Source organism: Plectrocnemia conspersa, unplaced genomic scaffold, assembly GCF_051122295.1.
Source record: "Plectrocnemia conspersa isolate PC_06_02 unplaced genomic scaffold, ASM5112229v1 ptg000007l, whole genome shotgun sequence".
Lineage (NCBI taxonomy): Eukaryota > Metazoa > Arthropoda > Insecta > Trichoptera > Polycentropodidae > Plectrocnemia > Plectrocnemia conspersa.
Genome location: NW_028277171.1, coordinates 2,227,161 through 2,240,023, shown reverse-complemented (window position 1 = coordinate 2,240,023; position 12,863 = coordinate 2,227,161). Strand labels below are relative to the sequence as shown.

General features: G+C 44.0%; 2 protein-coding genes across 2 annotated transcripts; one reads left to right on the top strand and one right to left on the bottom strand.

Moving 5' to 3' along the window:
• Window positions 1–1,185: 1,185 nt before the first annotated feature.
• On the top strand, window positions 1,186–8,353 carry PlexB (plexin B). The gene has a single exon (XM_088189016.1). It carries the CDS (start codon window positions 1,274–1,276, stop codon window positions 6,971–6,973), a length of 5,700 nt encoding a protein of 1,899 aa, XP_088045142.1. The 5' UTR covers window positions 1,186–1,273; the 3' UTR covers window positions 6,974–8,353.
• A 202-nt stretch (window positions 8,354–8,555) lies between these two features.
• Window positions 8,556–11,774, bottom strand: l(2)k14505 (ATP synthase mitochondrial F1 complex assembly factor 2 homolog l(2)k14505). The gene is made up of 6 exons (XM_088189019.1): window positions 11,603–11,774; window positions 11,348–11,541; window positions 11,174–11,284; window positions 10,920–11,100; window positions 8,964–9,079; window positions 8,556–8,747 (listed from the first exon to the last, which is right to left on the bottom strand). The coding sequence occupies exons 1-6, from the start codon at window positions 11,688–11,690 to the stop codon at window positions 8,601–8,603; spliced, it is 837 nt and encodes a 278-aa protein (XP_088045145.1). The 5' UTR covers window positions 11,691–11,774; the 3' UTR covers window positions 8,556–8,600.
• Window positions 11,775–12,863: the final 1,089 nt, after the last annotated feature.

Below are 12,863 nucleotides of genomic sequence, written 5' to 3'. Positions count from 1 at the left end.
AATATGGCAATAATTAATGATTATAGAACAGAAAGATTTATTTTTGAGTCGAATTGTTACTGAAAATTACTTTAATTACTTATTTACTTTAACGCGCGACGTAAAAGGCAGTGGTTGGATACAAATCAACCCCCAATTCCAACCTTGAGAACAGTATTACACCCCGATAAGATAATGTTATACATTTGGTGAGATATGAAGGGCATAATTTATTATGAGCTATTGGATTATAGGCAGACAATTACGACAGATACATAGTGTGCTCAGCTAACTCGCTTAAAAGTAACTCAGACCATAAGAAACATTCTCTTATAAATGAAAGAATTGTAATATTACACCAAAACAGCGCTCGTCTTCGTGTATCCAAGAAGTCGATAGAAAAATCAAAGGATTTTTAGGGAACTTTCAGACATTGCTTCAAAAGACTATTATCTATTTGTATTCCGCAACAGTGCTCAGGTTTTTTACAATCTGTCTATACATAAATAATTAACAATTTTTTTTTATTATGATTTTGCCATGTAAAGAAATCATCTAAATTACATTACATTTATTATTTGTCATGTCTGTTAGGTATGTCAGATGGTTTAAGTCGTCTGGTGTTTTCATATCTACAGTCAAGTAGTTCGGTTGCCATTTTGTTTGTGTGGAGTTTTAGTCTGTCGCTGTATATCGTGTATTTGTTCGTTATTTCATCTTTTATGAATTTTATGTTAAGGTCGTTATGTATTACGTCATTACCAGGGAGTGTCGACTGTCACTCGTAGAACCTTGTTTTGGAACGTTTTGGTGTTTAGATGGAAAAAATATATTATAAAAACGATATTGAAGAATGTATTGCTTGTTGGGAATTTAGTTAAGCAGGAAAAAATAATCCGGTTACCTAACCAAACGGCAAAAAATTCAAGTTTCCGGTCGGAATCTTATTAGCTGATCTGCCATATTTGATGAAATTCGTCGAATGCTCCGCGACAAGTATTTGACAAAGCGTTTGTTTACAAAGCGATTGACCGCAAGACTAGATTATTAGATTTATCACGATAATTTATATTATTTTGAAAGCTATAAATTTATTTGCGCTTTTAAGCGATATATTTATATAATTGCAAAAGCGATTTTAGGAACGTCGTATTTTTACGCAAAAGGAAAATAACGCAAAAGGAAAACAATAGAGTTTCGGTCATGGTCGAGCCTGGGGCGATTACGGCCGCGACGGTCGCAGCCTCGGGACGCCGGGAGGTCGGTGTTCGGTGTTCGGTCGGAAATGTAGCGGATGGGACCGGCGGCGTCGCTGGTGGTGGCGCTCGCGGCGGCGCTCTCCGTCGCGGGCGCCCCTTCGCCCCCGGTGCTGGCGCAGTTCCCGCCGCCCGGCAACGACTCGCTGCGATGGGCGCATCTCGCGCTGGGCCCCGACGGCCAAGTGTACGCGGCCTGCGTCAACCGACTAGTTCAGCTGTCGCCGGCGCTGGAGCCGCGGCGGTGGGCGGCCACTGGACCCGTGCTCGACGCGCCGACGTGCCACGCCAGCGGCTGCGAGGGCGCGGCCCGCGGAGCCCTGGCGCCCACCGACGCCGTCAACAAGGCGCTGGTGGTGGACGCCGCCGGGGGCCGCCTCGTCGCCTGCTTCACCGTCATGCAGGGCGCCTGCTCGCGCTACCGCCTGGACGACGTGTCGGCGCCGCCCGAGTTCCAGCCCGAGGCGGTGGCGGCCAACAGCGAGGAGGCCTCCACGTACGCGTTCGTGGGGCCCGAGAAGTATAACTCGTGGGACCGCAGCGACGTGCTGTACGTGGGCACCACCTTCACGGCCAACGGCGAGTACCGCCACGACGTGCCGGCCGTGGCCAGCCGCAACCTCTACACCATGCAGTTCCAGGCCTTCTCCTTCTCCAAGCAGTCGATGCTGCAGATCGACGTCAAGTACCGCGACAACTTTCTCGTGCAGTACGTGTACGGCTTCAACGCCAGCGACTACGCCTACTTCGTCATCGTGCAGAAGCACTCTCACCTGCCCGGCAACGAGGAGTACGGTTACGTGTCGCGCCTCGCTCGCATGTGCGTCAGCGACGACAACTACAACAGCTACACCGAAGTGACGATCCAGTGCGACGGCTCCGGCTCCGGCTCCGGCTCCGCGACCGGCGAGCGCTACAACCTGGTGCAGGACGCCAAAGTGGCGCGAGCCGGCGCCGATCTCGCCGCCGAGCTGGGGACGGAGCCGGGCGAGCTGGTCCTCGTCGCCGCCTTCAGCCCGGCCGCGGGCATATCGAGCGAGCCGCGCGACCGCTCCGCAGTGTGCGTATACTCGCTGCGGGACATCGAAGCCAAGTTCGAGGAGAACGTCCACATGTGCTTCAACGGCAGCGTCGCGTCCCGCGAGATGGGCTACGTGTCGGGCATGATTTCGGACGGCAAGTGCCCCGTCCCGGGCACCACGGGTAACATTCTCAACTTTTGCGAGGTCGGTCTCAAGATCAGCGGGCAGCTGCCCATAGTTTCGGAGGCGATCGCCGAATACGACTCCGTCAGGTTGACGTCGGTGGCCGTCGGGACGACGGGCTCGCACGCGGTCGGCTTCTTCGGCGGCGCCGACGGCTCTGTGAGGAAGCTGGCGCTCTCGGCGACCAAGGCGGTCGAGTACGAGAGCTGGACGCTGAGCCCGGGCGCCAAGATCCTGCCCGACGCCGTCTTCTCGGCCGACGGCTCCAAGCTCTACGTCGTCTCGGAGCGCACCATCTTCTCGCTGGCCGCCGAGAACTGCGCCTCTCGCACCGACTGCTCGGCGTGCCTCGAGTCCAAAGATCCGTACTGCGGCTGGTGCTCGCTGGAGAAGCGCTGCACGGTCCAGAGCGCCTGCCAGAAGGGGACGCAGAGCGCTCCCAGATGGCTCTCGGCGTACGACGGCCAACAGTGCATCGACTTCGAGCAGGTCTCGCCCGACCGCATCCCCATCAGCGAGGTGACCTCCGTCAGGCTCACGATTCGCACCCTCCCCGAACTGCCGGCCGGCGCCAAGTACAAGTGCGTGTTCGGAACGGCGCCGCCCGTCGACGCCGTCGTGACTCCCGCGGGGCTCGCGTGCCCCTCTCCCCGAGTCAACCGTCGACCCAACATCCCCGGCTCCCAGGACCACATCTTCGTGCCGCTGTCGGTCCACTCCTCCGAGACCAACAAAGACTTCGTGTCGAGAAACTTCGCCTTCTTCGACTGCTCCGTTCACACCACTTGCTCGCAGTGCGCGACCAGCCAGTGGGCGTGCAACTGGTGCGTCTACGACAACGTGTGCACTCACAACTCCTCCGTGTGCCAGAGGACGGTCGTCAGCGGCGAGAACAACCCCAACAAGCTGCTGAACCACGGAGCGGCTCACTGTCCACGCATCCGCCACCGCTCTCGCCCCAAGATGCTTCCCAACAACGTGCCCAAGGAGCTGCTGCTCGAAGTGGAGAACCTCCCCCATCTCCAAGCGGGCCACACCGGATTCCAATGCGTCGTCACCATAGAGGAGGCCAAGATGATCGTTCCGGCGAGGATCGAATCGAGCCGCTTCATAATGTGCGACAAGACGACATACTCGTACCAAAATGACGTCGGCGAGTACAACGCGACGCTGCAGATCGTCTGGAACCACAAGCACTACATCGACACCGTCAACGTTACTCTGTACAAGTGCGAGATCCTCGGTTCGCACAGAGAGCACGCCGACTGCTCCCTCTGTGTCACCAGAAGCGGCGCTTATCAGTGCGCGTGGTGCGGCAACTCCTGCTCGTACGGCGAGTCCTGTCTCGAGACGCCCGTCGCCGAGTGTCCGAAGCCCCGCATCGACATGATCGAACCTCTGAGCGGGCCCATAGAAGGCGGAACCCTGGTCACCATCGAGGGCAGCAATCTGGGACTCAAGGAGGAGGAGGTGGCCGGAAAGGTGAGAATAGGAGACGTCCCGTGCGAGATCGTCGACTTCGAGGTCTCCGTCAGCATAACGTGCAGGACCGGAGCGTCCAACGGGTCGATGGCCGCTCCCGTGATCGTGAGTAACGACGCCGGCCACACCGAGTCCGCCGTGCAGTTCAGCTACAAAGACGTCAAACTGCAGGGCGTCTATCCGTCCGTGGGGCCCGTCTCCGGCGGCACCCAGCTGGCCGTGACGGGCCAGCACCTCAACATCGGGTCGCGCGTGCTCGCCTACCTCGACGATCTGCCCTGCCGCGTCAACTCGACTCAGACGTCCAACAGTCGACTCATCTGCATAACTTCCAAATCCGGCTCTCCCAGAATCGCGCAAACTTTGACCGTGTCCATCGACAACGCCAATCGCACGCTGTTCGGAGAGCTGTTCAACTACACCGTCGATCCTACCATAATGGAGATCAAGCCTCTCGAGAGTTTCGCCTCCGGCGGCAGGATGATAACAATCCACGGCACGAACTTGCACACCGTCCAAAAACCCGAAATGAACGTCTTCCACGGCGGCGAAGAGACGCCCGTAAACCGCACCACGTGCACCGTGCTGAATCCCAATCAGATGGAATGCCCCAGTCCGGCTGTGAACTTCAAGTTCGACGACGTCCTCCGGTCCGCCGACAAATCGGCCAAGCGGCGCGTTCCGATGAGCGTCGGCTTCACCATGGACTCGGTCGAATCTGTCCACGACCTCGAGAAGCACTCCCAGTCGCTGAGAACTCAGATGGTCTACGTCGACGATCCCGTCGTCTACGTCTTTCCCGACAAGATAAAATCCTACAAAGGCGACACGTTAGTGATCGAGGGCGAGAATTTGAACAAAGCGAGCGACGAGTCCGACGTGAGCGTCACGATAGGCGCGAGCGTCTGCAACGTCACGAGTCTCACGTCGAACCAGCTCGTGTGCACCCCGCCGGAGACGCAGCCCGCCGACACGGACGAGAACGGAATTCAAATTCGGGACGTGAGCCTGCCCCTCGTCGTTGTCAAGATTGGAAAATCGCTCAAGTTTCCGCTGGGATTCTTGCGGTACGAGATAATGAAGAATTACAACTTTCCGCCCGAAGCCGTCGCCGGCATAGCCGCGGGGACTTTCTTCCTGGTCTTCATATTCGTCATAGTGCTGGTCGTGTACAGGAGGAAGAGTACGAAAGCCGAACGCGAATACAAAAGGATACAGATCCAAATGGACACCCTGGAGAGCAACGTCCGATCCGAGTGCAAGCAAGCCTTCGCCGAGCTTCAGACCGACATGTCCGATTTAGTCACCGATTTGGAAAACTCCGGCATTCCCACGTTGGATCACGTCAACTACGTGATGAAAGTTTTCTTTCCCGGCGTGTCCGATCATCCCATCTTGAACATTCAAAAGTCCCTGATCAACGGTCCGCGCACCAACTACGACGCCGCCATGCTTCAGTTCGAGCAGCTGCTCAACAACAAATTCTTCTTGCTGTCGTTCATCGACACCCTGGAGGCTCAGAGGAGTTTCAACATCAGGGACAAAGTGAACGTCGCCTCCCTGCTGATGGTCGTTCTCATGGGAAAGATGGAATACGCGACCGATATTTTAAAATGCCTGCTGTTGAAGCTGATAGACAAGTCGGTGTGCACGAAGCATCCTCAGCTGATGCTGAGGAGGACCGAGAGCGTCGTCGAAAAGATGCTGACCAACTGGATGGCTCTCTGCATGTACTATTATCTGAAAGACTACGCGGGATCTTCTCTGTTCTTATTGTTCAAAGCCGTCAAGCATCAAGTCGAGAAGGGGCTCGTCGACGCCATCACGCACGAGGCGAGGTATTGCCTGTCGGAGGAGAAACTCCTCAAAGAGCAAGTCGACCATCAGACGGTGACGCTTCACATCATGCAGGACGATCTGGACGAAAAGGTTCAGTGCAAAGTTTTAGACTGCGACACGATATCGCAAGTCAAAGCCAAAATGCTCGACGCGCTCTTCAAGAACACCCCCTACTCGCTCAGGCCCTCCGTCCACGAAGTCGACCTCGAGTGGCGACACGGCAGAGGCGGTCACGTCGTCCTCCAAGACGAGGATCTGACCACCAAAACGGTCAACGGCTGGAAGAAGATCAACTCTCTGGCGCATTACGGCGTCAAGGAGTCCGCCATAATGTCTCTGATCCCCAGACAGAACGATAGTTATAATACTAGTTATAAAAATCCTTATAAAAATTGCGCAGGAATGTACTGCTCCAATTCCCACCTCCGCATCATCAACGTGGACATGGAGAACGAAGTCAACGCTCACATATACCATCTGGTCAAACCGATGGACTACCATCACTTCGCGAACAAGTCGTCCGAACACACGCACACCGCCATTCCGGAAATATTTCTGACGAGGTTGCTCTCGACGAAAGGCACCATAAGCAAGTTCGTCGACGACTTCTTCGGCACGGTCCTGACCGTGAACGACATCCTGCCGCCCGCCGTCAAGTGGCTGTTCGATCTGTTCGACGAAGCGGCTCGGGCGCACGGTATCGAAAACCCCGAAGTGGTGCACGCGTGGAAGTCCAACAGTCTGCCTCTGCGGTTTTGGGTCAACCTCATCAAGAATCCGGATTTCATATTCGACATAAACAAAACGGTCACGGTGGACTCCTGCCTGTTCGTGATAGCGCAGACGTTCATGGACTCCTGCTCGACGGCCGAGCACCGCCTGTGCAAAGACTCCCCTTCGAACAAACTCTTGTTCGCGAAAGACATCCCCGTGTATCGCGACACGGTCTCGAGGTTCTATCAAGCGGTGTCCGGCTTGCCCCAAATAACCGATCAAGAGATGAGCACCTCCATGCAGCAGCTGTCCGTTCAGCAAGTCAACGAGTTCGACACGATATCGGCGCTCAAAGAACTCTATATTTACGTGAACAAATACCGCGAACCGATAATCGTCGCGTTAGAAATGGACCCGCATTGCAATAAGATGCATCTAGCTCATAAATTGGATACGGTGGCTTGCACTCTAGAAGGAGAACCGACGTCGGTCTGCTGACGCTTTAATACGAGTGACGAAGTGTAAGCTTTTCGAGTTTTTGTGATCGTGTTTATGTATATAAAATATTACATATATATTTGAGATATGTTTTGATGCAAAACTGTTTTTATGATGCTTTATTATTAGTTTTTTTTAATTAATTAATTATTTCACGACACGCGGATATGAGCGTTCGAATCTCGAGGATCGTTTTTTATGTTTATATTTTCCTACTGTGAATTAGATTGTACCGATTACTAATATTTATCATAGAGTATTATTACGTACGATGTTTTCTCCTCGTTGTATTACAGAATATACAATATATACACACATATATGAATAAGTATACATTATATTAATGTCGACAAATATTCAACTTTCGCCTATGCTATGACTAAAAAGAGCAGCTAATTAGTATTTTGATTATGCACGTTTACAGACAGACGGTTCCATGAATTAGGAAGCATTATCGTTGTATATTTTTTATAAACCTGTAAAGTTTTGTAAGGCGGTCGCCAACCTTTTGGACCACGCGGACCACTAAACTCATAGAAGTAACATTCTAAATATAAAACGCTACTGTGAGGGAGGCTTAGTGCTCGCCCATCTATTGCCGCTGCAGCCGATTATGCCAATCTGAAGGTTAATTGGATTAGCCTATTTTCATACTGGACTTTTATGATCCGCTCGAGTAATCTATTATTTAAAAAAGTTTGGAACGGCCGTTAAATTAGAATATAATAAAAGTATATTCAAATAACTCCGCGTACCACTGGTTGGCGAACGCTAGTTTAGAATGCCGATGCTCTTTTTAATTCTTGCGTGTTTTACTCGAAAGTTAATTAAAACGATACTGCGACTGTCCGATGTTCACATTCCGCAAAGGATATACGTGTATATACATTAGACCTGCGTTTTACGGCTACTTTTTATATAAATAGATGTATTATTTTTAAATGTAATCGTAAGAAATGCCATAACTTGCATTTATATATAATTTTAGTTATGTAATTTCCATGACACAAAACTGTATTTTAACGTTTGTTACTTAATTATTGTTATTATTTTAACAATGACGATAAAGTAAGCTCATAGTTTGTTAAGTTATATTTTATACACTCGATTATATATTTTACGTATGTGATTCGACCATGACGTTTTGTCCTAAATTTATATATGTGTGTATGTGTACATTATATTTGATATATATATATATATACTACTTGAAATATAATCCTGTGATTGGTTCATCGTGCATGGACTGACTGTGTTATTAAGGGCGTTTCGATTAATGAATGTTTATAAAATAAGATATAAGATAAATAAATTCATTGTAAGAAATACAATTATGAAAATTTTATATTATTGCTTTAGAAATATAATTATTTATCTGTATTGCTGTTATTTTTATTTATTTAACGTGCGAACATATAGAGAAATATCATTGCTCCCGTACAAGCCCTCCGTGATTTAGCAACTGATGTAATCCTAGGTTCGATGTCCTCTATTCCCATAATATTGTAAATATATCCATCCTCCTGAAGCTACGCGTATTAAGAAAGGAATATTATTAAATAATTTATAGAAAAATTAAATATTTTCTTTATATTTATTTCTAATCATTTTAACAATAACGCTTTTATTATTTGACGTAGAACGCGTCTTCTTTCGATTGTAAACGAAGTTGCGTAGAATTGAAATGAATGAACAGCAACGCGGAAGAAAGTCTAGTCTGTAAATCCTGTTGACTTAAATCGTGACTCCATTCGACTCGTCCCCAATATGTAGTCTGAAACGTAAACAAATTTAAAGACTCCGTTGATTTAATAAATTCATTAATTTAGGTTGTAATAGAGTTTGAAATGTAAAGGTGAAATTGTGTAAGAAAAAATCTGCAATATCTAATTAGATCGCAGCTATCACAAAAGTAAGCAAAGATCTTCTTTCTGTATGATTGTGACGTGAAAGAACTGCAGAAGAATAATACATAATTTTTGTAAAATACCTGAAACTCTTCTTCCAATCGCGATAAATATACAGCTCTATCGGGCGTAATTTCTCTTTCGACCGATGCTAACATAAGTATAACCGACTTCAATGCATCGACTCCGCAAACGAAACCTAAAATAATAGTTGAAATGTTAATCATTAAAATATTTACGGTATAAACACTGATGAATGTAAAAGATTACTCATGTTAAATGTGTTAGTTATTGTGACTAATCAGTAGTCTTTTACAATACACGAGTTAAACTGCTTTTACATTCTTCGGCTTGTTTCTATCTACTCTAAAGACTGACTGAAACTTCCATTTTTAACCATAAACTGAAGTGAAACGTTACCGAGTACATTGTAAATGGTAGAGTAAGTGACGTTATGATAAAATGGTTAGATTTAATGAGCAAAAATTAAGAAACCAAAATATGAATAGAATGTTTGATTCTTGCCGACATTAATTATATAATACATTACTTTATTTAGAATACTTCATAATCAATTAACATAAAAGTCGTTTTAAGGACGTTGTCACAGAAAATGTAAATAGTCATAATGTTTTGAACCCAATATTTTTTCATCCTAAAATTTGTTGTCTTTGGTCATGTAACAACCTCAAATTAAAAACTCAATGGCTGAGAATAAACGAATTAAAAAAGGAAGTAGCGCAACTACCGAGCAAACGAATGTTTAGTACACGGTGAAGGTGCGGTGAAAACTTAAACATGTCATTTTTGATTGAACAAATTTCATTTCGTGAATTAATCATTGATAAAGAGATCGCTGGGTGCCCAATTGAAAGTGATGAATATTTTAAGGTCATCAATGCACCTTGGGAGAACTTGTGGAAAGATTGAATATTAACCAATCAAATAATAAAGGATATTTTTATAAACTGGGGATATTGTCAAAGCTCAGCATTTGGGTGACGCATAATTTTTCATAGAATAATTGTTGCTTGTCAGACAAAATCGAGCATTAAATCGCATCTTAACAGGTAATGTTAATTTTATCAACAACTTTTAAAACCAAACAAGACAGGTATTATTGTCAACTGCGATACAATTTTTGTCAAGTTTTCTAGTGATAGTCAAAGACTATTAAAAAAATGTTCGAAGTTACTACTTAAAATCTACTATTGCATCAACCTTTTACTTATATTGTACATTGAAAAAATTGATCTACATTTTCTAGAAGGTTTAATAGTAATTGATGGCAACAAATTAAATGGTCAGAATAAAAATCAAATCTGTCAGAATTTTATTAATAGCCTGGTTCTAATTATATTATTCAGGGTCAGAATAAAATAGCAAATGGTTAAAATAAAAATATAGGACGATCAGAATTAAAAAAATGAATGATCATAATTATATTATTAAGGGTATTGTCAGAATGAAAATAGAATATAGTCAGAATAAAAATATAGGACGATCGTGTGAATTAAAAAAGATATAAAATTTATATAAATAGACAATAAATTATTTATTTTAGAAATATCTCGCTCTCACCCCTGCTGAGCGTTGGTCAGAACAGTGAACACCCCACGAATAACTCTTAACGAATTAAGCGATGAACGAAGCTGGAATAACGACAGAGCGGCAGCGGAGAGCAAGCTTGGCTTGTTGTATTTTGGCATCTGACAATTTTGTGAGCCCGATCAAAAAAGTTGGCCCTCTAACACCTTGGTAATGACCATCTGTTAACATTAAACTCATCTTGAGGTTAAAACACAGGTCATAATATAAATGCTGGCTACTCTTTATACATACTGAGCAATGAACTGTAATAAAAAATGATTTTGACCTTCTGTCAAAATAATCCGTACCATTAAATATAAATTCTGACCTTTTAATATAGATTCTATCCACAACAGTATTAAAATTTTGAGTTTCAATAATTTATTTTACGTAAACGGATAACGAAAGTTTAATCAGTCTCTAGTCTACTCTATAAAAACTTATAATACCTTGAATAGCTGCAAAATCGTAAGACAGAAAATGTTTACTCAAAATCACTCGAGTATTTTCATCAACATTCGGTGCATCTATACCTCTCGTCTTTTTTATATCTACTAAGAATCTATCGCAAAACCATTGGATTATCGGATCCCAATCTTTCTGTTGATGTTCGTATAATGCATCATCTTCCTATGAATAAATCAATTAAACATGTGACATAAAAGCAAAACAAATATAATAGTTACATAACAAAGCTACTTACACAAGTGTGAAATAATAAAGTATCGGTCGTGATATAATTTATTAAATAATTAACCATATCGAATTTGGTTAATTTGTTGGGATTATCCAGTACTGTACTGCTCAATGAAGTCTGAAATTGAAATATCATTATAATATATCTATAAATAATAATCTATTAATATTATTTATTTACTAAATGCATGGAACTGCTGATTATAACATCTTTTTGAGAGTCCCATTCTGACGATATCGCCAACGCTAAAGGTTCACTGTCGACGTAAAACGGTTGACCCGCTGGTGTCTTTAGCTTCCTGTGATCTAATGTCACTTCGTATCTTCCGTCGCTGCATACTATTCCGGCTTTTTTATAAAATCTTTTTCTCGTAGCTGTTCAAAATGAAATATTTAAACATATTTACATAGAAATAAATATCATTTAAAATCTCACCATAGCTGACTGACGAAACTGACGGATTAAGCCTCGGCTTTGTTAAGATTTGTCGGACGACATTCCTACATAGTATCGAACAACTCATTTTTAACGATGGCGTTAGAGTTGCACCAGTATATGTTAAAATTGATTTTGTTACTTCATAACCTCAAAAATAAAATACTGTGCTGCCATAATTTATAATAAGCTGATCCAAATGTCAAAATTATATATATTTTTTTACGACCTAAAAATTCATATTATAATTAAAAATGACTAAAGCCACAATTTTTAAAATTTTTACCTTAATCATTAAAATCTAAAATACATTTTTAATTTGTATATATGTATATAATGCTTAAAAATTATTAGGAGATTATAAATCATTTTTAATTATTATTAAGGCGGCTTCCATAAATTAAGTCACAGTTTTTTCATGGTTTCAGTTTTTTCAATGATTAAAATAAGATATTATCTCTGTTTTTGAAACTTATTTGTTTTTAATTTTTTTCAATGATTAAAATAAGATATTATCTCTGTTTTTGAAACTTATTTGTATTTAATTTTAAGGGGGCCGCTATTTAGTCTACGTCATAAGCAATAAAATAGTGCCGTTGCCGTCGCAGTGAAAACGCTCAGTTATTTAGCGTCCATATTAAGACTATTATTACTATATTACAACTTACAATAAGTGAGAATCGAATAAAGCATATCTAAACAAAATTTTGCCCAATAGGAGAGCGCAAAAAACAATTATCTCTTCTTGGAAGTTAAAAATCCACGTCAAAAGCAATAAAATTGTGCCGTCGCAGTCGCATTGGGAACGCTCGTTACCGAGCGTTCCTACTGCGACGGAGCCGACACGATTTTATTGCTTTTAACGTAAATGTTTGCCTTCTAAGAAGAGATAGTTGTTTTTGCGCTCCCTTTTTGACCAAAATTCGGTTTGAATATGCTTTAACCAATTGCTCGCATATCAGAAGTCCGTATTAATATCGGTAAGAATAACTAAACAGGGACAACCTTGAATTAAATCAGAAAAATGCATGTCATTTAATGAAATCCTATTTTGGCGACGAGTGGCAATTAGACACAGATTTAACCGCTGCAATAGTATTTTATTAACGATGTGAAGTTACGTGTTGTGTATTATTTAAATACAGTGAACGTAGTCGCTAAGAGAATAGAATCCGTGCTACCAGAGTATAGCTAAGTTTTAGCCATAATGAACTTAGATAAATATATATGTAAATCCTAATGAAATATTGTAGAAATTAAA